The sequence below is a fragment of the Pelodiscus sinensis genome, chromosome 18, assembly GCF_052426305.1.
Source record: "Pelodiscus sinensis isolate ZL-2025 chromosome 18, ASM5242630v1, whole genome shotgun sequence".
Classification (NCBI taxonomy): Eukaryota; Metazoa; Chordata; order Testudines; family Trionychidae; genus Pelodiscus; species Pelodiscus sinensis.
The window spans coordinates 31,547,501-31,568,589 of NC_143069.1; the positions used below are offsets into that span (position 1 = coordinate 31,547,501).

General features: G+C 66.2%; 1 protein-coding gene and 1 long non-coding RNA gene across 5 annotated transcripts in view; one reads left to right on the plus strand and one right to left on the minus strand.

Annotated features, from left to right (window-relative positions):
- LOC142825593 (uncharacterized) overlaps positions 1-2,328 on the minus strand; it is a 3,544-nt gene extending 1,216 nt beyond the window's left edge. Inside the window, exons 1-2 of the long non-coding RNA XR_012899975.2 lie at positions 2,088-2,328; positions 646-777 (exon numbers count right to left, since the gene is read on the minus strand). This is a non-coding gene — a long non-coding RNA (uncharacterized LOC142825593). The remainder of the gene's footprint in view (positions 1-645; positions 778-2,087) is intronic.
- A 175-nt stretch (positions 2,329-2,503) lies between these two features.
- On the plus strand, positions 2,504-19,914 carry LOC142825583 (BAR/IMD domain-containing adapter protein 2-like). 4 transcript variants are annotated; one of them, XM_089770318.1, is made up of 14 exons: positions 2,512-2,751; positions 6,540-6,615; positions 6,743-6,829; positions 10,826-10,887; positions 11,182-11,253; positions 11,680-11,817; positions 13,094-13,246; positions 13,599-13,811; positions 13,973-14,177; positions 16,142-16,343; positions 16,900-16,971; positions 17,240-17,414; positions 17,685-17,728; positions 18,189-19,914. In XM_089770318.1, exons 1-14 carry the CDS (start codon positions 2,704-2,706, stop codon positions 18,259-18,261), a joined length of 1,620 nt encoding a protein of 539 aa, XP_089626444.1. In that variant the 5' UTR covers positions 2,512-2,703; the 3' UTR covers positions 18,262-19,914. The 4 variants fall into 4 exon arrangements, with proteins under 4 accessions (XP_075773597.2, XP_089626444.1, XP_075773596.2 ...); XM_075917481.2 differs by having other exon boundaries at positions 2,518-2,751; positions 13,958-14,177; XM_075917482.2 differs by lacking the exon at positions 13,599-13,811 and having other exon boundaries at positions 2,504-2,751; positions 13,958-14,177.
- Positions 19,915-21,089: the final 1,175 nt, after the last annotated feature.

Consider the following 21,089-nt stretch of genomic DNA (forward strand, 5'->3'; position numbering starts at 1 on the left):
ACTGGGTCTCCATCCTACCCCCAGGGCACGACCCCCCCCAATCAGGTCTCCACCCCTCCCCACTTCAGGAGAGAGGCCAAGAGCTGTCCGGGCCCTGGGTACAAGAGTCCCCTAGATGGGGTCCCCTGGAAATGGGGGGGCTGTGTTGGGTGACGTTCTGGGGGGGGGGAAAGGGGATGGCTGTCCCCTGCTATGGCCCAGCACTCTGCGGGGCAGTGCCTCTGGGGCACTTCCTGCTGGAGCTGGCGACTCGGGGGGCAGAGAGTGGGGGGGTCCCAGTTGAGGGGTTGGCTGCCCCGTACCCCTCTCTCAGCTTTCATGGGTGGGGCTGGAGCTGTTAAATCCTTACTAGGAAGAAAGGGGGGTTGTGGGCAGCTGTGGGGCCTTGCAGCGAGTCAAGGGGGGCAGGAGTATGCCCATGTGACCAGCCCCCCAATTTGGCCAGTGCCCCTCATTCCCGCCCCGCAGCCCCTGCTGGCCTCGCCCTGGCCCCCAGCCCTACAAGTGCCCCTCACTCTCCCCCCCCCAAACCTGCAGTGAAAGTAATTTAAAGTTTCTTACAGGTGCAGGTTCTTACCGGCCTATAACCCAGGCTCCCTGCCAGATCTGGAACTAGCTCCCCTGCCCGCCCTGCCCCGCTCTCACCTGCCGTCAGAGCGCAGACTTTCCGCAGGGTCCGTCCCCTCCCTTTTAGTGAACTAAAACTTCTCCCTTGGGTGTCACTTGGCTGCTACTTCCTCCTCCTGCAGCGCGCTGCTGACAGCATCGGAAACCAATCTGCTGCGGAAATTGCAGCAGCGGACGTGTGTGCAGAGTGGGTCAAAGGGGCACCCTGCCCCACACAGGTCATGAGCCCCTCGCCCACCCCTGCAGCCCAGTGCCTCCTCCTGCCCCCTCTCTGCAGCCCAGTGCCCCCCCCCCCCGCCTCCCAACAGCCCCTAGTGCCCTGCTTGGGGTACTGGGCCCAGCCCTGGCTGCTGGGGAGCTGCAGTGGCGGTGGGTGGGCAGCAGGGGGCAGGCTGGCTGCAGGCTCCAATCTGAGCGGGAGCCCATCCATCGCTGGGGCGGGGCAGGTGCTGGCCCCAGTCCCATGGGAACAGGGAGCCCAGAGCGCCATGGACGTGCCTGGGAGCCCAGCCAGCCCTGGGGAGCGAGGCGGGGAGGCTGCCGACGTCGCGCCGGGGAAAGGGGCCGCGCAGACCTGGGGGGAGGCTGCAGCAGACAACTGGGAGAGGAACCCAGGGAGGGGAGAAAGGGGAAGAGGGGGCAGAGTCCTGCTGGTGCCCCCAGTCCTGACCCACCGGCCCAGCCCTGGGCTCCCCCGCCCCCCAGTACTGCTGGTGCCCCCCAGTTCCGACCCGCAGCTCCCGTGGCACATGAGGCATAAATTGCAAGTGACATTTGGTCACAGATTTTAGGACTTAGAAGGGAGCGCGCCCCCTGCTGGCCCCCTCCGTGCACCCGAGCGCCCCCTGCTGTGGCCCCCTCCGTGCACCCGAGCGCCCCCTGCTGGCCCCTTCGGTGCACTCCAGCGCCCCCTGCTGGCCCCCTCTGTGCACCCCAGTGCCCCCTGCTGGCCCCTTCGGTGCACTCCAGTGCCCCCTGCTGGCCCCCTCGGTGCACCCCAGTGCCCCCTGTTGGCCCCTTCGGTGCACTCCAGTGCCCCCTGCTGGCCCCTTCGGTGCACCCCAGCGCCCCCTGTTGGCCCCTTCGGTGCACCCCAGCGCCCCCTGCTGGCCCCCTCCTTGCACCCCAGAGCCCCCTGTTGGCTCCTTCGGTGCACCCCAGCGCCCCCTGCTGGCACCCTCCGTGCACCCCAGCGCCCCCTGCTGGCCCCTTCAGTGCACTCCAGCGCCCCCTGCTGGCCCCTTCAGTGCACTCCAGCACCCCCTGCTGGCCCCCTCGGTGCACCCCAGCGCCCCCTGTTGGCCCCTTCGGTGCACTCCAGCGCCCCCTGCTGGCCCCCTCGGTGCACCCCAGCGCCCCCTGTAGGCCCCTTCGGTGCACTCCAGCGCCCCCTGCTGGCCCCTTCGGTGCACCCCAGCGCCCCCTGCTGGCCCCTTCCCCTGCAGCACAGCGCCCCCTACCGCCACAATGGGGTCAGCCCGAACTGCCCCATGGCCCCTTGGTCCATCCACCGGGCTGATCGCAGCGAGGCCAGGACGGGGTGTATTTCGATTGGGGAACGGCGGGGGAGGGGTGCGTTCTCCTGTTTCTTTGCATATGCAAATAAGGCAAGAGGCCCCTCCCATTTCATGCTAAACTGCCCTAGATTGGGAGGGGCGGGGCAGGCACGGGCGACTTCCGATTGGCTGGAAAGTTTTGTACAGTCTGGAGAGGTGGACGGATTTTTTTGTCTCTGTCTCTCGCTGGAACCCCCCCCCCCCCCCCGCATCCCGGCCCCATAACTCCTCCCCCTCCAGAACCCCGCCCCCCAGGAGCTCCCCCTCTGTCGCTCGTTTCCTCCCCCCCACCCCCTTCCCCACATCTCCACCTGCCCCCCAAGCGCGGACCTACCCCCCAGCTCCCCACGCTCCCCAGCTCCCTCCCTTCCTGACCCCCAACTCCGCCCCCTCCCCCTCCTCCCGCCGGTGCTGCCCACCCCGGCCCCCGCCCCTTCCCGCAGCCCCCGCCCTCCGGTCCCTGCCTCGGGGCGCGCCGCGTCCCAGCTCTCGGCCGGTCCCCGCCGCCCCCGGTGCCAGCATGTCCCGCTCGGACGAAGTCAACCGGCTCACGGAGAGTGTCTATAGGGTGAGCCGCCGCCGGGCCCCGCGCCCCCCCGCGACCCGTTCCCTGCTCCCCCCTTTGCACCCCCACGGCCCGTTCCCTGCCTCCCCCCCCGCCGCCCCACGGCCCGTTCCCTGCCTCCCCCCCCCCGCCCCTCGGCCCGTTCCCTGCCTTCCCCCCCCCGCCCCTCGGCCCGTTCCCTGCTCCCCCCTTTGCACCCCCACGGCCCGTTCCCTGCCTCCCCCCCCCGCCCCTCGGCCCGTTCCCTGCCTCCCCCCCCCGCCCCTCGGCCCGTTCCCTGCCTCCCCCCCCCCCCCCCCGCTCCACGGCCCGTTCCCTGCCTCCCCCCCCCCCCGCCCCACGGCCCGTTCCCTGCTCCCCCCTTTGCACCCCCTCGGCCCGTTCCCTGCCTCCCCCCCCCGCGCCCCTCGGCCCGTTCCCTGCCTCCCCCCCCCCGCGCCCCACGGCCCGTTCCCTGCTCCCCCCTTTGCACCCCCACGGCCCGTTCCCTGCCTCCCCCCCCCCGCCCCACGGCCCGTTCCCTGCCTCCCCCCCCCCGCGCCCCACGGCTGTCTCCTTGCCTCTCCCTTCCCCCCTTGCCTGCATAGTTACTCTCCTCCGTCCCCCATCCCTGCCCCACAGCTCCCTGGTCCCCCTTCGCCCCCCCTCCCGCTGGAGCCTGGCAGGGCAAAGTTTGGGGAGGGGGTGCATGTGTGGGGTGGATGGAGAAGGGGCATGGAGGAGGGGTGCATGGGAGGCATAGTAGGGTGGGGGGGACATCTGGATTCTGCTGTCTCCAAGGGGCTCTAGCTCCCCCATTTGCTTTGTCCCATCTATGGGGGGGGGGTTGGGGTGCTGGGAGTCCTGCCACTCACCCCAAGTTTCCCTGGGCACCAGAGACAGGTCAGTTGCCAGGGTCTGGCCCCCTCTGCTTCTAGCTCTTTGGGGCTGGGGCTTTAACCCCAATCTGGGGGGCAGCCCTGAGGGAGAGGGGTCAATCTGGTGTAACCCCTGTTTGCAGCGAGGCTGAGTTCTGATCTCGGCTCCCTCCAGAGTCAATCCGGAGTCACCCCTGATTGCTGGGAGGCTGGTCCTGATCTCGGCTCCCCCCCCAGAGTCAATCCGGAGTCACCCCTGATTGCTGGGAGGCTGGTCCTGATCTCGGCTCCCCCCCCCAGAGTCAATCCGGAGTCACCCCTGATTGCTGGGAGACTGGGTCCTGATCTCGGCTCCCCCCCCAGAGTCAATCCGGAGTCACCCCTGATTGCTGGGAGGCTGGGTTCTGATCTCCGCTCCCTCCAGAGTCAATCCGGAGTCACCCCTGATTGCTGGGAGGCTGGGTCCTGATCTCGGCTCCCCCCCCAGAGTCAATCCGGAGTCACCCCTGATTGCTGGGAGGCTGGGTCCTGATCTCGGCTCCCCCCCCCCAGAGTCAATCCGGAGTCACCCCTGATTGCTGGGAGGCTGGGTCCTGATCTCGGCTCCCCCCCAGAGTCAATCCGGAGTCACCCCTGATTGCTGGGAGGCTGGGTCCTGATCTCGGCTCCCCCCCCAGAGTCAATCCGGAGTCACCCCTGATTGCTGGGAGGCTGGGTCCTGATCTCGGCTCCCCCCCCCCAGAGTCAATCCGGAGTCACCCCTGATTGCTGGGAGGCTGGGTCCTGATCTCGGCTCCCCCCCAGAGTCAATCCGGAGTCACCCCTGATTGCTGGGAGGCTGGGTCCTGATCTCGGCTCCCCCCCCAGAGTCAATCCGGAGTCACCCCTGATTGCTGGGAGGCTGGGTCCTGATCTCGGCTCCCCCCCCAGAGTCAATCTGGAGTCACCCCTGATTGCTGGGAGGCTGGGTCCTGATCTCGGCTCCCCCCCCAGAGTCAATCCGGAGTCACCCCTGATTGCTGGGAGGCTGGGTCCTGATCTCGGCTCCCCCCCCAGAGTCAATCCGGAGTCACCCCTGATTGCTGGGAGGCTGGGTTCTGACCTCAGCCCCTGCCCTCCCCAGCACAGCGTGGGGCCCACACCTCGGAGATCTGGATTCCTCCCCGAAGCTCGAAGCTTGGTGCTGTTGTCCCTGCTCAGCAGGGAATCGAGAGAAATGAACCCACAAATGAGGGTGAATGTCGGGGGACAGTTTCCTGCCCATCTCGCTGGGGGGGGGGGGTCGGCTGGTGTCTGCAGGACCCCTCCATGCAGTGCCCTGCCTCCGGACATGATCCCCTCCAAAGGGCTGGGGTGCAGAGCGCTGCCGGGGCTGCGCCTGGTGTGGATCCCAGCTCCCCTGCCCCCGGTCCTGCCAGCCCCTGTCCCAGCTGCCCAGGAGCAGGGGGGATTAGACGCGGGGGGAGGGGGAGCTGCGATTTCTGGCCAGCTGAGATTCTTTTGACAGGCTCCCTGGTTCCCGGGGAAACAACCAGTGGGAACAGCAAGGGATCGGGCTGGGCTCCAGAGGCCGCTCAGAACTGCCCCCCTATAGGCAGGGAGGGGGGGAGGGAACGGCCGTGACACTGGGCACCCTCGATCCGCACCGATGGGCCCTGGGGGGCAGGGAACGGCTGTGACACTGGGCACCCCCGATCCGCACCGATGGGCCCTGGGGGGAGGGAACGGCTGTGACACTGGGCACCCCCGATCCGCACCGATGGGCCCTGGGGGGAGGGAACGGCCGTGACACTGGGCACCCCCGATCCGCACCGATGGGCCCTGGGGGGAGGGAACGGCTGTGACACTGGGCACCCCCGATCCGCACCGATGGGCCCTGGGGGGCAGGGAACGGCCATGGCGCAGGGCACCCCCGATCCGCACTGATGGGCCTTGGGGGGGAGGGAACGGCCGTGACACTGGGCACCCCCGATCTGCACCGATGGGCCCTGGGGGGCAGGGAACGGCCGTGGTGCAGGGCACCCCCGATCCGCACCGATGGGCCCTGGGGGGCAGGGAACGGCCGTGGTGCAGGGCACCCCCGATCCGCACCGGGAGCCAGGGAATAGCTCCAGGACAGGGCATCCAGGCTACGTCCAGTGTCACAATGAGGTGTATCAGGCCGTCTGTCTGTCCTCACCCCTGCGTCCGCGTGGCCAGCGATAGCTGCGTGTGCTCGTTTGTTATTGTAGGGCCTACGGAGGTCTGCATGGGAACCCAGGAGTGCTGGCTTCCAGCCTCCTCTGCTCTCACCACTAGACCCCACCCCCCTCCCTGAGCACGGGAGAGAACCCAGGCGTCCTGGCTCCCCTCCCCCCCGGAGACAGCGTCTTTGCGCCCGACCCGCTGTCCTCGAAGCGACTGAGCTGAGCCGACTGATCCGGGCTGAGCTGGTGCTGGGCTCCCGTGGGTCAGGCGGAGAAGGGCTGGCAGCCGGTCCCGGCCTTCACCCCAGCTCGTCGCCCTCCCGCTGGGGCCGTGGGGCCGGGCCTGGGGCTGAGCCGCCCGCGTCTGCCCCATCTGCCACCAGTTGGCTGGGGAGGCACCAGAGCCCTAGGGCTCGGTATGGCGCATGTCCCCCCCCATTTGTCTGTCCATCCGCCCCTGCCCAACCCATCCGCCATCCATCTTCATACACACCCCGGCCTCTGTCCGGCCGGCCGTCTCCACCGCCCCTCCAGCCGCCGTCCCTTTATCCGTCTGTCCGTCCCCCATGTGCGTTTCCGTCAGCCCGTCCGGTTCCCGTACCCCCAGCCCCACCCCAGAGGGGCTGCTTTCTGGGCCGGGGTTCCCGTACCCCCAGCCCCCGCGCCCCACCTCAGGGGCCTGCGTGCCAGCCAGCCTGGGTGATAGGACCGACTCTGTGGAGCTGTGATTGGCCCTTGCTCGGTGCAGGTGATTCTGGACCAGTTCAACCCCGGGCTGAGGAGTTTTGTCACGATGGGGAAGAGTTACCAGCGAGCCCTCTCAGGTAAACGGCGCTTCCCCCCCCCCCCCCCCCCGCCGGGCCCGCCCCATCTCCTGCCCCCTGAGCCAGCCGGGCCCTAGAGGGGCCGGGCGCTGTGTCCATCGCTCCAGGGCGCTCTCTTTTCCTGCAGGGGTGACGGTAGCGGCCAAGGGCTATTTCGATGCCCTGGTGAAGCTGGGGGAATTGGCCAGCGACAGCCAAGGGTCCAAGGAACTGGGTAAGGTGTCAGTGGGGGGGGGGGGGGGTGGACTGTCTGTTCCAGGTCAGCCCATCTGCCCCAGAATCCTTCCTCCTCCTGCCCTCCCACCCTGGGTCAGCGCCACTGGCCCATCTACCCTGGTATCCAGCCTGCTCTCCCCCCTTACTCCCCCGATCAGAGCCACTGGCCCATCTACCCTGGTATCCGGCCTGCTCTCCCCCCTTACTCCCCCGATCAGAGCCACTGGCCCATCTACCCTGGTATCCAGCCTGCTCTCCCCCCTTACTCCCCCAATCAGAGCCACTGGCCCATCTACCCTGGTATCCAGCCTGCTCTCCCCCCTTATTTCCCCGATCAGAGCCACTGGCCCATCTACCCTGGTATCCAGCCTGCTCTCCCCCCTTACTCCCCCGATCAGCGCCACTGGCCCATCTACCCTGGTATCCAGCCTGCTCTCCCCCCTTACTCCCCCGATCAGGGCCACTGGCCCATCTACCCTGGTATCCAGCCTGCTCTCCCCCCTTACTCCCCCGATCAGCGCCACTGGCCCATCTACCCTGGTATCCAGCCTGCTCTCCCCCCTTACTCCCCCGATCAGAGCCACTGGCCCATCTACCCTGGTATCCAGCCTGCTCTCCCCCCCTTACTCTCCCGATCAGAGCCACTGGCCCATCTACCCTGGTATCCAGCCTGCTCTCCCCCCTTACTCCCCCGATCAGCGCCACTGGCCCATCTACCCTGGTATCCAGCCTGCTCTCCCCCCTTACTCCCCCGATCAGCGCCACTGGCCCATCTACCCTGGTATCCAGCCTGCTCTCCCCCCTTACTCCCCCGATCAGCGCCACTGGCCCATCTACCCTGGTATCCGGCCTGCTCTCCCCCCTTACTCCCGCGATCAGAGCCACTGGCCCATCTACCCTGGTATCCGGCCTGCTCTCCCCCCTTACTCCCCCGATCAGAGCCACTGGCCCATCTACCCTGGTATCCAGCCTGCTCTCCCCCCTTACTCCCCCGATCAGGGCCACTGGCCCATCTACCCTGGTATCCAGCCTGCTCTCCCCCCTTACTCCCCCGATCAGGGCCACTGGCCCATCTACCCTGGTATCCAGCCTGCTCTCCCCCCTTACTCCCCCGATCAGAGCCACTGGCCCATCTACCCTGGTATCCAGCCTGCTCTCCCCCCTTACTCCCCCGATCAGAGCCACTGGCCCATCTACCCTGGTATCCGGCCTGCTCTCCCCCCTTACTCCCCCGATCAGCGCCACTGGCCCATCTACCCTGGTATCCGGCCTGCTCTCCCCCCTTACTCTCCCGATCAGCGCCACTGGCCCATCTACCCTGGTATCCAGCCTGCTCTCCCCCCTTACTCCCCCGATCAGCGCCACTGGCCCATCTACCCTGGTATCCGGCCCCCATGTCTTCGTGCTGGGGGCATCCTGCGGCAGGAAGATGCTGTTTTCCTGCTGGAAGCTGCAATTTCCTCCCCTCTCCCCTCCCCCGTCCAGGGCTGGGCCAGCCTGGGGGGAGTGGGGGAGGGGGAAGTGTCTGTGTCCTGACCCCCCCCCCCCCTCCCCGACCAGCCGTGCCCCTTTGCCTTGCCTGGCAGCAGTTTCAACCCTTCAGGGCCTGGCCTTTCCCCTCCCCCCACAACTCTGCTCCAGGGGCCCAATTCCCCCTCCCCCCAGCAGTGAGCTGCCCAGGGGTGGGGGCTCAAAGGGGTGGGTGGAGTGGGGGGAAAGGGGGATCGTGTCCCCCAGCTTCTAGGGTGAAGTCGAGATTGTGTATGTGTGGGCGGGGGGCACTGTAGTTCGGCGGGGGGTGGGGGGCATGCACCCGTGTGTGTGTGTGTATGACGCACAGAGGGGGCTGTGTGTGTGTGTGTGTGTGTGTGTGTGTGTGTGTGTGTGTGTGCATGGGGGGGTGTGCACGCTGGGAGTGTGTGGTGCACAGAGGGTGTGTGTGTGTATGGTGCATGGGGGGTGTGCACGCTGGGAGTGTGTGGTGCACAGAGGGTGTGTGTGTGTGTGGTGCATGGGGGGTGTGCACGCTGGGAGTGTGTGGTGCACAGAGGGTGTGTGTGTGTGTGTGGTGCATGGGGGGTGTGCACGCTGGGAGTGTGTGGTGCACAGAGGGTGTGTGTGTGTGTGTGGTGCATGGGGGGGTGTGTGCACGCTGGGAGTGTGTGGTGCACAGAGGGTGTGTGTGTGTGTGTGGTGCATGGGAGGGTATGGTGCACAGAGGATGTGTGTGTGTGTAATGTACAATCGGCGTGTGTGTGGTGCACAGGGGGGTGTGTGGGTATGTGTGGTGCACAGAGAGGGTGGGGGTGTGTGTGGTGCTTGGGGAGCGCGTGCTCGCTGCGGGTGTGTGGTGCACAGAGTGGGTAGAGGGTGTGTGTAATGCATGGGGGTGGTGCACAGAGAGGATGGTGTGTGCGGTGGGGTGTGTGTGTATGTACGGGGGGTGCATTGGAGGTGTGTGTGTGCGTGGGGGATGCACAGAGGGAGTGGTGTGTGCAGTGGGGGTGTGTGTGTCTGTACTGGGGGTGCGTTGGAGGTGTGTGTGCGCGTGGGGAGTGCACAGGGGGTGAGGTGTTCAGTGGGGTTTGTGTGTATGTACTGGGGGTTGCATTGGAGGTGTGTGTGTGCGTGGGCGGGTGCACGGAGGGGGTGGGGTGTGTGTATGTACTGGGGGTTGCATTGGAGGTGTGTGCGCGTGGGGGGTGCACAGAGGGGGTGGGGTGTGCGGTGGGGTGTGTGTGGGTACTGGGGGGGTGCGTTGGAGGTGTGTGCACCCGTTGGGGGTGCGCAGAGGGGGTGGTGTGTGCGGTGGGGTGTGCGTTGGAGGTGTGTGTGTGCGCAGAGGGGGTGGTGTGTGCAGTGGGGTGTGTGTGGGTACTGGGGGGTGTTGGAGTTGTGTGTGTGCGTGGGGGGTGCACAGAAGGGGTGGTGTGTGCGGTGGGGTGTGTGTGGGTACTGGGGGGTGCGTTGGAGGTGTGTGTGTGCACAGAGGGGGTGGTGTGTGCAGTGGGGTGTGTGTGGGTACTGGGGGGTGTTGGAGGTGTGTGTGTGCGTGGGGGGTGCACAGAAGGGGTGGTGTGTGCGGTGGGGTGTGTGTGGGTACTGGGGGGTGCGTTGGAGGGGGTGGGGTGTGCAGTGGGGTGTGTGTAGGTACTGGGGGGTGTTGGAGGTGTGTGTGTGCACAGAGGGGGTGGGGTGTGCAGTGGGGTGTGTGTAGGTACTGGGGGGTGTTGGAGGAGTGTGTGTGCACAGAGGGGGTGGGGTGTGCAGTGGGGTGTGTGTAGGTACTGGGGGGTGTTGGAGGTGTGTGTGTGCGTGGGGGGTGCACAGAAGGGGTGGTGTGTGCGGTGGGGTGTGTGTGGGTACTGGGGGGTGCGTTGGAGGTGTGTATGTGCATAGAGGGGGTGGGGTGTGCAGTGGGGTGTGTGTAGGTACTGGGGGGTGTTGGAGGTGTGTGTGTGGGGGGGTGCACAGAAGGGGTGGTGTGTGCGGTGGGGTGTGTGTGGGTACTGGGGGGTGCGTTGGAGGGGGTGGGGTGTGCAGTGGGGTGTGTGTAGGTACTGGGGGGTGTTGGAGGTGTGTGTGTGCGTGGTGCGTGGGGTATGCTGTTGTGGTCAGTGATCTGAGGGGTGAATGGGCCCGAGGGAGGGATCCAAGGTGCCCCTGGGAGTTGGGGCAGCAGACGGGTGTGATTGGGGTGTGGTGTCGGGGGCGGCGCGTGTGCAAGTTGGAGCAGGTGGGTGCAGACTGCAGGAGGGGGCGGGGGCCTGGTGAACCGTGTGTGCGAGTTGTCAGGTTCGGGGTGACTGGGAGGGTCACCAGCCCTGCACCCCCAGGCTTGGGTGGGAGCGCTGGGTGTGTTAACAGGGGGGGCAGGTGCTCACATGTGGAAGTGGGGAGCCAGAGCCCATGTGGAAGTGGGGGGGGCAGACAGGCGTGGCCCTTTCTTCCATCAGAGGATTATGGGATGGACTAACCCCCCCACCCCCGCCAGGAGACACCCTGTTCCAGATGGCTGAGGTGCATCGCCAGATCCAGGTGCAGCTGGAGGAAACAGTGAGTAACTTCCCCCGCCCACCCCCGTCCCGTTATCTCCTCCCCTGCCCCCCACCGACCCGCCCTCGCTGCCTTCTCAGGCACCCCCAGATCCACCCCCAAGTCCCTCATTCCTGGGGCATGGCGGGGGGGACCCTGTGTTCTCAGATGGGGGGGGATACTGCAGGGGGCAGGGGAAGAGGGGGATACTGGGAGGCTTTTTGGGGGGGCTGTCATGGGGGGAGACAGAAGTGGGGCAGGGGAGTATCTTGCTCGCTGCCCCCCCCCTCATCCTCCCCCTCCTGCTGTTCACAGCTGAAGCTTTTCCACTCAGAGCTGCTGTCCCAGCTGGAGCAGAAACTGGAGCTGGACGTGAAATACCTGCTGGTGAGAGCACGGCCCCCCCCTTCCGTGGCCCCCCTAACTTGGTGCCTGCCCCCCCACACTGCCCTCTGCCCCTCAGCCTGGTGCCTGCCCCCCCCGCTGCCTTGTGTCCCCCAGCTTGGTGCTTGCCTGCCCCACTGCCCTGTGTCCCTCCAGCCTGACACTTGCTCCCTCCAGCTTGGTGCCTGCCCCCCCCCCCCCCCGCTGCCGTGTGCCCCCCCCCAGCCTGGTGCCTGCCCCCTGCTCTCCTGTGCCTCAGTTTCCCCAGCTGTGCCACTCACAAGTTCAGACCCAGACTGGGGTCCCCTTTGTCCCAGGCGCGGCGCAGAGCAAGCCAGCCCTGCCTAGGGCCCCGGGGAGTCCTGTCCCCACCCCTCTGCCCCCTCCCCAGGGTGACCTGCACCCCCCTGCTCTGTGGCACCCCCGCAGGCCACCCTGAAGAAGTACCAGAGTGAGCACCGTGCCAAGACGGAGGCCATCGAGAAGTGCCAGGCCGAGCTGAAAAAACTGCGCAAGAAGTGTCAGAGCAGCAAGAACCCCCAGAAATACGGGGACCGCGAGGTGCAGGTGAGGGGCTGGGAGGGGGACCAGGAGGGGCTGGGGAAGGTAAATGCAGTGGAGGGCAGCAAGAGCGGCTGGGGGAGGCCGTCTGCCCCCCCCCCCCGGGCCGAGACCCTCCCCCACATGTTCGTGCTCCTGCCCAGTCTCACAGGCGGCGCGCTTGGCACGGTCTCGCACGGAGCAGCGCCCCTGAACTCACGGGGGAGCCCGACACGCTAGAACCCAGGGCCACGCTGCCACTGGGCGCCCATCAGGCCTGGCTTTGCTGGGGGCAGAAAGGGCCCCAGGCTGGGCCCTCGCCCGCCCGCCACGGGGCTCTGGCAGCGAGGGGCAGCGGGTGGGAAAACAATGGACGACACGGGGCCATCGCATCCGGCCGGAAGCCGGGCAGGACGGCGGCGCTGGGGCCGCAGGCAGGCCGGGCTCTGCCCCCCGGCGGGTGGGGTCCGGGCCCCGAGGGCTCGCGGCTCCGAAGGGTTTTAACATTCTTTGGCCAGCTGGTGCCTGGGCCCCTAATCTCAGCGTAAGGGGCTTTGCGTGGGTGGGCAGGTGGGGGGTGGAACCCGGGCCACGGGGGGTGGGGGCATGCGCTGGGGGAGGGGCTGCCCGCAGTGTGGGGAGAGACACGATTGGGGGAGCCCATGTGGTGCTGGGGGGGGGCGCAGAGTGGAATTGTTTCTGGCAAGTGTTTCCTTCTCCCCCCCCCCCCGCAGCCCTCTGCCTCCCCCCACCCCTGGTCAGGGCCCTCCCCCTCCCCCCCTCATTAGCATGTCAGGCGCCTGCTCCTTCCCCTCCCTCCCCGCCTTGGCTCCGGAAGGCCCCCCTTTGTCGGCACCCATTGCCTGGGGAACCATTACTTCGGGGTCACAGCCCCCATTCTTCAGGCTGCGGGGGGAGTGGGGAAGTGGGGGGGGGGCAAGGGAGTGGGGGAGTGTTAACCCTTCCCCCACCGAAACCAATTTGGGGCATCGGGGCCTAATGCAGGGGGCTGTTGGGGGCCATATGTGGGGGGCTATTCAGGGTCCAATATGGGGCATCAGGACCTGATGTGGGGGGGTGTTTGTGGTCCAGTACGGGGCATTGGGGCTGATGGGGGAATATTTGGGGTGTGGTTTGGCGTCTGAGGCTGATCTGGGGGGGCTGTCGGTGGTGTGATGCAGAGCGGGTACCTAGGCCCAGCTCTGTGGTGGGGAGGTCTGATGTTGGGGTGATTGTCCCCCCCCCCCTGCATGCTTTGGTGCAGCCCCGGACTATTTTCTTGTGCCCTTCCTCCCCCCTTTAGTACGTGGAGGTGATGAGCGCCAAGCAGAGCGAGCTGGACCGCTTTGTGGCGGAGGGATACAAGGCGGCCCTCACCGAGGAGCGCCGCCGGTACTCGTTCCTGGTGGATCGCCAGTGCGCTGTGTCCAAGCACTTCAGTGCCTACCACGCCAAGGTGAGCCGCCCACCCGTATCCCTCCACCCAAGCGAGATCCCTCCGCCTGCACGCAGGCCTCATATCTCTCCACCCACACTTCCTCTGTATCCCTCCGCCCCAACAAAGAGTCCCCTCGTGGGATGTCACTGTATCTTTTCACCTCGTGGGCCCCCCTGGAGTGGGGCAGGAGGCTGGTGGGGGTCAGTGCAGACGAGCCCCCGAGGAGTGCCTGAGAGTAGCAGAGGCACAATATTGGGGGGAGCGGTGTAGTTCCTGTGGGGGGCCCAGTTGGGGGTCATCCTATGGGGGTTCCCCCAGCTGGGGGGCAGTGGGAGCCCCACCCACCCATCTTTGTCCCCCCCCCCCACAGGTGAAGGAGCTGCTGGGGGCCAAGCTGCCCAGCTGGCAGCAGTCCTGCGTCCAGCCCACACGCCTGCCCGACCGCGCCCTGGCCCTGGTGAAGCAGACGGCTAACAGCCCCCCCGCGCCCGCCGCCTCTGACCTACTGCCCACCCCCCAGCCCCTGGAGGTGCCCGCCGAGCTGACGCCCCTGCTGGGGGGCGGGGGCCTGGCCCTCAACCACGTACGTCTCTGCCCCCGGGGAACGGGGAGCGGTGCGGCTGACGGGCCCCCCGAGAGAGACCCGGGCGCCTGGGTCTCCAAGCCCCGACGGGAGGGTGAGCCCAGTCCCTGGTGAGCAGAGCCCCCACCGCTTCTCTCCTTCCTCAGCGCATCTCCCTGCAGGAAGCGACCGCGCTCCCCAACGGCGACTCCCACCGCACCCGGGGCTCCCGCGACCTGGGGCACCCGCCCCCCAGCGAGCCCCTCACCTCCCCGCTAGGCCTGCCAGCCACGCAGACCCCCCCGCCGCCCCGGGCCAGCGACGGCTACTCCTGTACCCTGCCCATCCCCCGCAAAGCGTCCACGGAGACCCGCCTTGCCACGCTTGGTAAGTGCCTGCCCGTGCCCCCCCCAGTGCTGCCGGTGTCCCTCACTCCTGCCCTGCAGCCCCTGGCCCCCCCAGTCCTGCCGGTGCCCTTCACTCCCGCCCCGCAGCCCCTGACCGAACAGGCCTCCGCTAAGCTGACCTTCTCGGACACCCAGATGAGGCGGGGCGGGGGGGGGGGTTCATAGAATCATAGAATAATAGGACTGGAAGGGACCTCGAGAGGTCATCGAGTCCAGCCCCCCGCCCTCAAGGCAGGACCAAGCTCCGTCTACACCATCCCTGACAGATGTCTATCTAACCTGTTCTTAAATATCTCCAGAGAGGGAGATTCCACCACCTCCCTTGGCAATTTATTCCAATATTTGACCACCCTGACAGTTAGGAATTTTTTCCTAATGTCCAATCTAAACCTCCCCTGCTGCACTTTAAGCCCATTGCTTCTTGTTCTGTCCTCAGAAACCAAGAGGAACAAATTTTCTCCTTCCTCCTTGTGACACCCTTTTAGATATTTGAAAACCGCTATCATGTCCCCCCTTAATCTTCTTTTTTCCAAACTAAACAAGCCCAGTTCATGAAGCCTGGCTTCATAGGTCATGTTCTCTAAACCTTTAATCATTCTTGTCGCTCTTCTCTGTACCCTTTCCAATTTCTCCACATCTTTCTTGAAATGTGGCGCCCAGAACTGGACACAGTACTCCAGCTGAGGCCTAACTAGTGCAGAGTAGAGCGGCAGAATGACTTCCCGAGTTTTGCTTACAACACACCTGTTGATACAACCTAGAATCATATTTGCTTTTTTTGCAACAGCATCACACTGTTGACTCATATTCAACTTGTGGTCCACTATGACCCCTAGATCCCTTTCCGCCATGCTCCTTCCTAGACAGTCGCTTCCCATCTTGTATGTATGGAACTGATTGTTCCTTCCTAAGTGGAGCACTTTGCATTTCTCTTTATTAAATCTCATCCTGTTTACCTCTGACCATTTCTCTAACTTGCTAAGGTCATTTTGAATTATGTCCCTATCCTCCAAAGAAGTTGCAACCCCACCCAGTTTGGTATCATCTGCAAACTTAATAAGCGTACTCTCTATCTCAATATCTACATCATTGATGAAGATATTGAACAGTACGGGTCCCAAAACAGACCCTTGCGGAACTCCACTTGTTATCCCTTTCCAGCAGGATTTAGCACCGTTAACAACTCTCTGACTACGGTTATCCAGCCAATTATGCACCCACCTTATCGTGGCCCTATCTAAGTTATATTTGCCTAGTTTATCAATAAGAATATCATGCGAGACCGTATCAAATGCCTTACTAAAGTCTAGGTATATGACATCCACCGCTTCTCCCTTATCCACAAGGCTCGTTATCCTATCAAAGAAAGCTATCAGATTAGTTTGGCATGACTTGTTCTTCACAAACCCATGCTGGCTATTCCCTATCACTTTATTACTTTCCAAGTGTTTGCATATGGGTTCGTCTGAACCCAGCTGACTCCTCTCACCTGTGACCCCAGATGGGGCTGTCCAGTCCCCCGTCCCTGTCCCCCCCGCACTTGCCAGTTTCCAGCCTTCCTGTCATGAGGCTCAGGCTCTGTGGGGGGCTGGTGTGGGGGAGGGTGACCCCATACGGGTCGGGGGGGAAAGCTGCCCTCCCTCCCCCCAGGCCTGACATTTTGCCCAGCTTAAGCCAATTAAGAGTCCGGCTCTGAGCCGCTTGCTGCGATCTCGTGCCCTGGGCTGACCTGGCTGGAGCTGGGACAGACCTGGGGGGAGGCGTCTGTCACACAGACCCCCCCATGACCCGGCTGTCATCTGTATCCTCCTGGGCCGCTCCCAAGCCCCCCACGGGGACCCCACGTGTGTTCCCCAGGCCCCTCCTCTTGGATCCCCCCAAGCCCCTTTCCAGGGAGGGAAAGGGGGGGGACTCTGCCTGACCCCCTTTCCTCACTCCCCCCAGCGGAGAACAAGACCCTGCCGCGGATCGGGGCGCTGGTGGGGCCGCCCCCACGGGCCGAGCGGCGCCGGGTGCAGGCCGTGTTCTCCCACGCGGCCGGCGAGAACAGCACCCTGCTCAACTTCCAGGAGGGGGACGTCATCGCGCTGCTGGTGACCGAGGCCCGGGACGGCTGGCACTATGGGGAGAACGAAGCCACGCACATGTGAGAGCCCCCTCCGCGGGCGGACCACTGGCCCCCACTGCCCTGCCCGAGCCAGGGGCAGAGCCCAGGAGACCTGGCTCCCAGCTCTAACCACTGACCCCCACTCTCCTCCCAGAGCCAGGGAGAGAGCCTACCTAGGAGTCCTGGCTCCCAGCCCTAACCACTGACCCCCACTCCTTACCCAGAGCCAGGGGAAGAGCCTAGCAGTCGTGGGGCTCAGCTCTAACCACTAGCTCCCACTGCCCTGCCAGAGCCAGGGAGAGAACCCAGGAATCCTGGCTCCCAATCACCCTACCTACTCTAACCACTAGCCCCAACTTCCCTCCCAGAGCTGGGGAGAGAACCCAGGAGTCCTGGCTCCTAGCTCTAACCACTAGCCCCAACTTCCCCCCCAGAGCTGGGGCTGGTGGATCTGGTCTCTTGAGTTCAAAGTCCCTGGACCGGATCCGATTCCTAGCAGGGCCCTCACTGCGTCTTCAGCTGCCCCAGCGGGTGTGTGTGTGTGTGTGTGTGTGTCCGTCCGCCCGTCCGGTCTGACCTCTGCTCCCCCCTCCAGGAAAGGCTGGTTCCCCTTCTCATATACTCGTCCGATCCCCCCCACCGAGAGCCCTGAGAAACCCCATGGCAGGTGAGCTGGGGGTGGGCGTGCCATGCGGTGGGGGAGGATGAAGAGTGGGCTGGGGATGTGGGGCTGGCATAGGGGGTGGGACGTGGAGGGCTGAGGGGCTGAGGAGGGGGTGAAGTTGGGGGCCAGACAGTGGTACTGAGTTGGGGGGTGGGGGTGCTGAGGTGGGGCAGGATGTAGGGCAGAGAGGGGGAGATGGGGCCTGGGGGACATGCAGTGGTGGGGAGCAGGGGGCCAGCTCCAGGGCCTCATTTTCACCCCCCCTCCCCAGCTTTCCGCTGAGCAAAGTGAACAGCAGCAGCACGGGGACCCTGGACAAGGCGGGGTGCGCGGGGCCCAGCCCGGAGGGGGGCCCTGCGGGGGCCGCCTCGCGCTACGCCCCTTCCCCCCGCCCCGGCACCTTCCGCCAGCGCCCCTACAGCATGATCAACCCCGACCTGTCGCAGGTGAGTGGGGGAGCCCTCCAGGTGAGCGCCCCCCGGGGCCTCTCCGTGGGGTGGGGGGCGCAGGGGGCTGGCCGTGCGGCTCAGAGGGGGCGAGTGACGGGGTTGGCCGTCTGGCACCCCCCCAATCACCATGCAGGGGGCCTGGCGGAGGAACCCCCACACCCTGGGGGCGTGTGAGGACCCCCATGTGCCCGGCCCCTCCTCTCTCCTGCCCCCCCTCCCCCTAGTCTCACCCTCTGGTTAATCCGCTTCTCTCCTGCCTCTTCCCAGTTGGCGAACGAATTTGGGAGCCCCCCGAACTCGTCCCCGTCCAGGTGAGAGCAGCGAGGGCCGTGCCCTGGGGCTCTGCCCCTCCAGTGAAGCCCCATCTGACGGCTCTCGCCCACTGATGTCCTGCCCCCCCGCCTCCCATGCTGCCCCCCATTCTCTCCCCACCTCCCATGCTGGGCCTCTGCCTCCCCCGCTAAACCTCTATCCCCTGCTTTCCACGCTGCCCTCCTGGGCCCCCAGCCTCCCACGCTCCCCCCACCTTCCACCCTGGGCCTCTGCCCCACCGCCTCCCATGCTGCCCCCCTGCTCCCCCGCCTCCCACGCTGGGCCTCAGGCCCCCTAAGTTCCCCCGAGCCCCGTCCCCCGTGGGGCTCTAAACTCAGAATTCTCCCTCCTTCCCCATGGCTCTCTTGAAAGGTTTGCCCCCCCTTGCAGGAATCTCTCCCCCCCCCCCCGCACACACTAGCACCGTGACCCCCCCCACCCACTTTCTGTCTCCCCCAGGTCTAACCCCTTCGCTCACGTGAGGCTGAAGCGGACGGTGACCAACGACCGCTCGGCCCCCCTCATCCAGTGAAGCCGCGAGGACGCCCGCCCGTCTCCCCTGCTGATTCCCCCCCCCGCAAACAGATGCCAGGATCCCCCCCCACACACACTGCGAAGGACCAGCGAGCTGGGGGGGGGGGGGCGCGGCACGTGCAGCCTGCGGCTCCCCCTAGTGGCCGCTTTCCGAAGAGCATCCCGGCAGCCTGGCTCCGGCCCCCCTCACCCCGGGGGAGCAGCTGGGGCGGGATCGAATCCCACCAGCAACAGCAGTGGGGGGGTGGGACAGAGCTGGGGGGTATCCAGGGAGCGAGGAGATGGGGCAGCGGGGGAAGGGCGCCGAGCTGGGCCCGAGGGGAGCTGGAGCATGGGGGGCTGGGGACACGCGGGGCCCCGGGAAAGTTGGGGTGAGGGAGGGGGAGGCTGCAGGCTGCTCCTTGAAATAACAGCAGCCCGGTTGAGCGACCCCTCTGTGGGCGACGTGTCTGTCTGTCCGTCCCCTTTTCTGTCTGTCCGCGCCCCCCTCTATCACCCTACAGCCATCCCCCCCCCGGACCCCCCTTCTGCTTCCAGGCCAGGCCCCACCCCCTCTGGGCTGCAGCCCCCTCCCGGGAGCTCTGTGAGGCGCCCCAAGGTTCACAGTGTTGTCCAGCCCGGCCTTGTCCCTGTGTCTGTCCACCCCAGGGGCCAGGCCCGCGTCTCCGCAGGGGCCGGCTCCCTCCCCTCCAGCCAGCTGCCTCTCGGCCCCTTGTCCCTGCTGGGTTCCCGGCTGGAGCGCCCCCTCGCCTCGGGGGTAATTGCCCGGATGTAACCCCAGAACCGCTCGCTGGCTCCCGTCAGCGCGGGGCAGCAGGCCGGGTGGCGTGGGCGAAGCGGGTCCGGGGGGCAGGGGCAGCGTGAAGGGGGCGAAGGGAAAAGCCGGGCCGCCGGGCTGGGGGTGACGTCCTTCGACCGGGCTCGGAAGCAAAGCGAGCCGGCAGGGCCAAGAGCGAGGGAGGCGGGGGGCAGGTTATCCGGCAGGGCGAAGGGGAAAGGGTCGGAGTTCAGACGGGAGAGAGGGACCTAGTGGAGTCGCCGGGGTCTGGGGGGCGCTGACGAACGGGGCAGAGTCCCAAGGGATCTGCGCGAGCAGGCGATGAAACGCCGGGTTCAGAAAAGAGCCAGATTAATGCCTGGGGGTCAGGTCCCGCCGGGGCAGAGCCAGGCTGGGCAGGGCCGGGGGCGGAGGAGTGGGGACGTGGATTCGGGGGGCTCGCTCGCTGCTCGTGGCCACTCCGGGGAAAAGGGAAGCGATCCGGATGGGAGCCAGGGACCGGACCCTCCTGCCGCTCCGTAGGCTCCAGCGGGCGGCCCAGGTGCGTGCGCGGGGGAGCAGAAGGTAACGGGAAGGGGGGGGCAGGTGGAAGGGCTGTGGGAGCAGAGCCGGGGAGGACGGGGACTGGACGAGAGATGCCAAAGGGGGGGGGGACGTGAGAGGGCTGGAGAAGGGACGGGGAGGAGAAAGGGCCCAGGGAAGGGTTTATCCCTCCGGGGGGGCCGAGAGCCGGGGCTCAGACGTGGGACGGGACAGGTTAAGCCAACACGCCCCTGCACAGTCACCTGGGGGCGCCAGCGGGTTGGAGAGAGGAGGGATGTCCCTGGGCGCCGAGGCAGCCCCCCGCTGTGGGTGTTACCTCTGCCTGCCCAAGGCAGGGGGCTGCCAAGGGGGAGACCACGTGCCCCTCCCCTTGTTCCTGCCCCATGACACACCAGGGCCAAGCAGCGCCCCCCCCCCCATGTGTGGCCATTCTTCCATGGTCCTGGTGGTGCCCCTGGGCTGGGGGGTGCCTCCACTGATGGGGGCAATTCCAGCCACCCCTTGACTTCCCTGTTTGCCCCACGCTGGGCAGCTCCCTGGCTCCATGCCCCGTGGGGCCGGCGGTGTCCCAAGAGCAGCTTGGGAATCGGGGAGCCGTGCAAAACAGGGAAACTGAGGCACCCCCCCAAATCCCCACTTCATCATACCAACTAGCAGCAGTTATCAATACAGACCCTTAGACACATTGATTTCCTGCCCAGCCTTGCCCCCACCCACCCCTTCTTCCCCCACACCCTCTATCTGTCCTCCCCCTATCTATCCAGCCCCCCTCTCCTCCTCCCTGTCCTGCACCCCCTCTGCCTGTCCATCCCCCCAAGGGCTGGCTGTCCCCACACCTGCCTTGGTCCATGTGCTCACATGCATCTCACTCTAGCTCCCTCCCTCGCCTGCTGATGCAGATTTCTTGGGGGGGGAGAGGGAGAACCCCATAATGACACCCCAGAAAGTGCCTTCTCTGTGGGATGCCTGGCTGGGGGGGGGGGGGCAAGCGCCAAGCCCTGTAACCCCCCCCCCCCCCACCGGGCTATGGCTGGGGGATGCTGTATTGGGAACTGCATCAAACTAACCCCTCTTGCTGCCCAGGGTGAGGGCAGTGCCCCCTGCTGGGCTCGGGGAAGGCAGCAGGGGTGTGAGCTGGGGAGGGGGAGAAGAGGGGGTTGTTAGAGCCTTGAAATGATCTTGTCAATTACACCTAGATTGTTACTAAACCCTGTGTGTGTGTGTGTGTGTGTCTCCCTCTGGCCCTGCTGCCCCCTGCTGGCGGGGAGGGGCCCTGCGTGTCCCTGTCGCCCCTGCTGGCGGGGAGGGGCCCTGCGTGTCCCTGTCGCCCCTGCTGGCGGGGAGGGGCCCTGCGTGTCCCTGTCGCCCCCTGCTGGCGGGGAGGGGCCCTGCGTGTCCCTGTCGCCCCCTGCTGGCGGGGAGGGGCCCTGCGTGTCCCTGACGCCCCCTGCTGGCGGGGAGGGGCCCTGCGTGTCCCTGACGCCCCCTGCTGGCGAGGAGGGGCC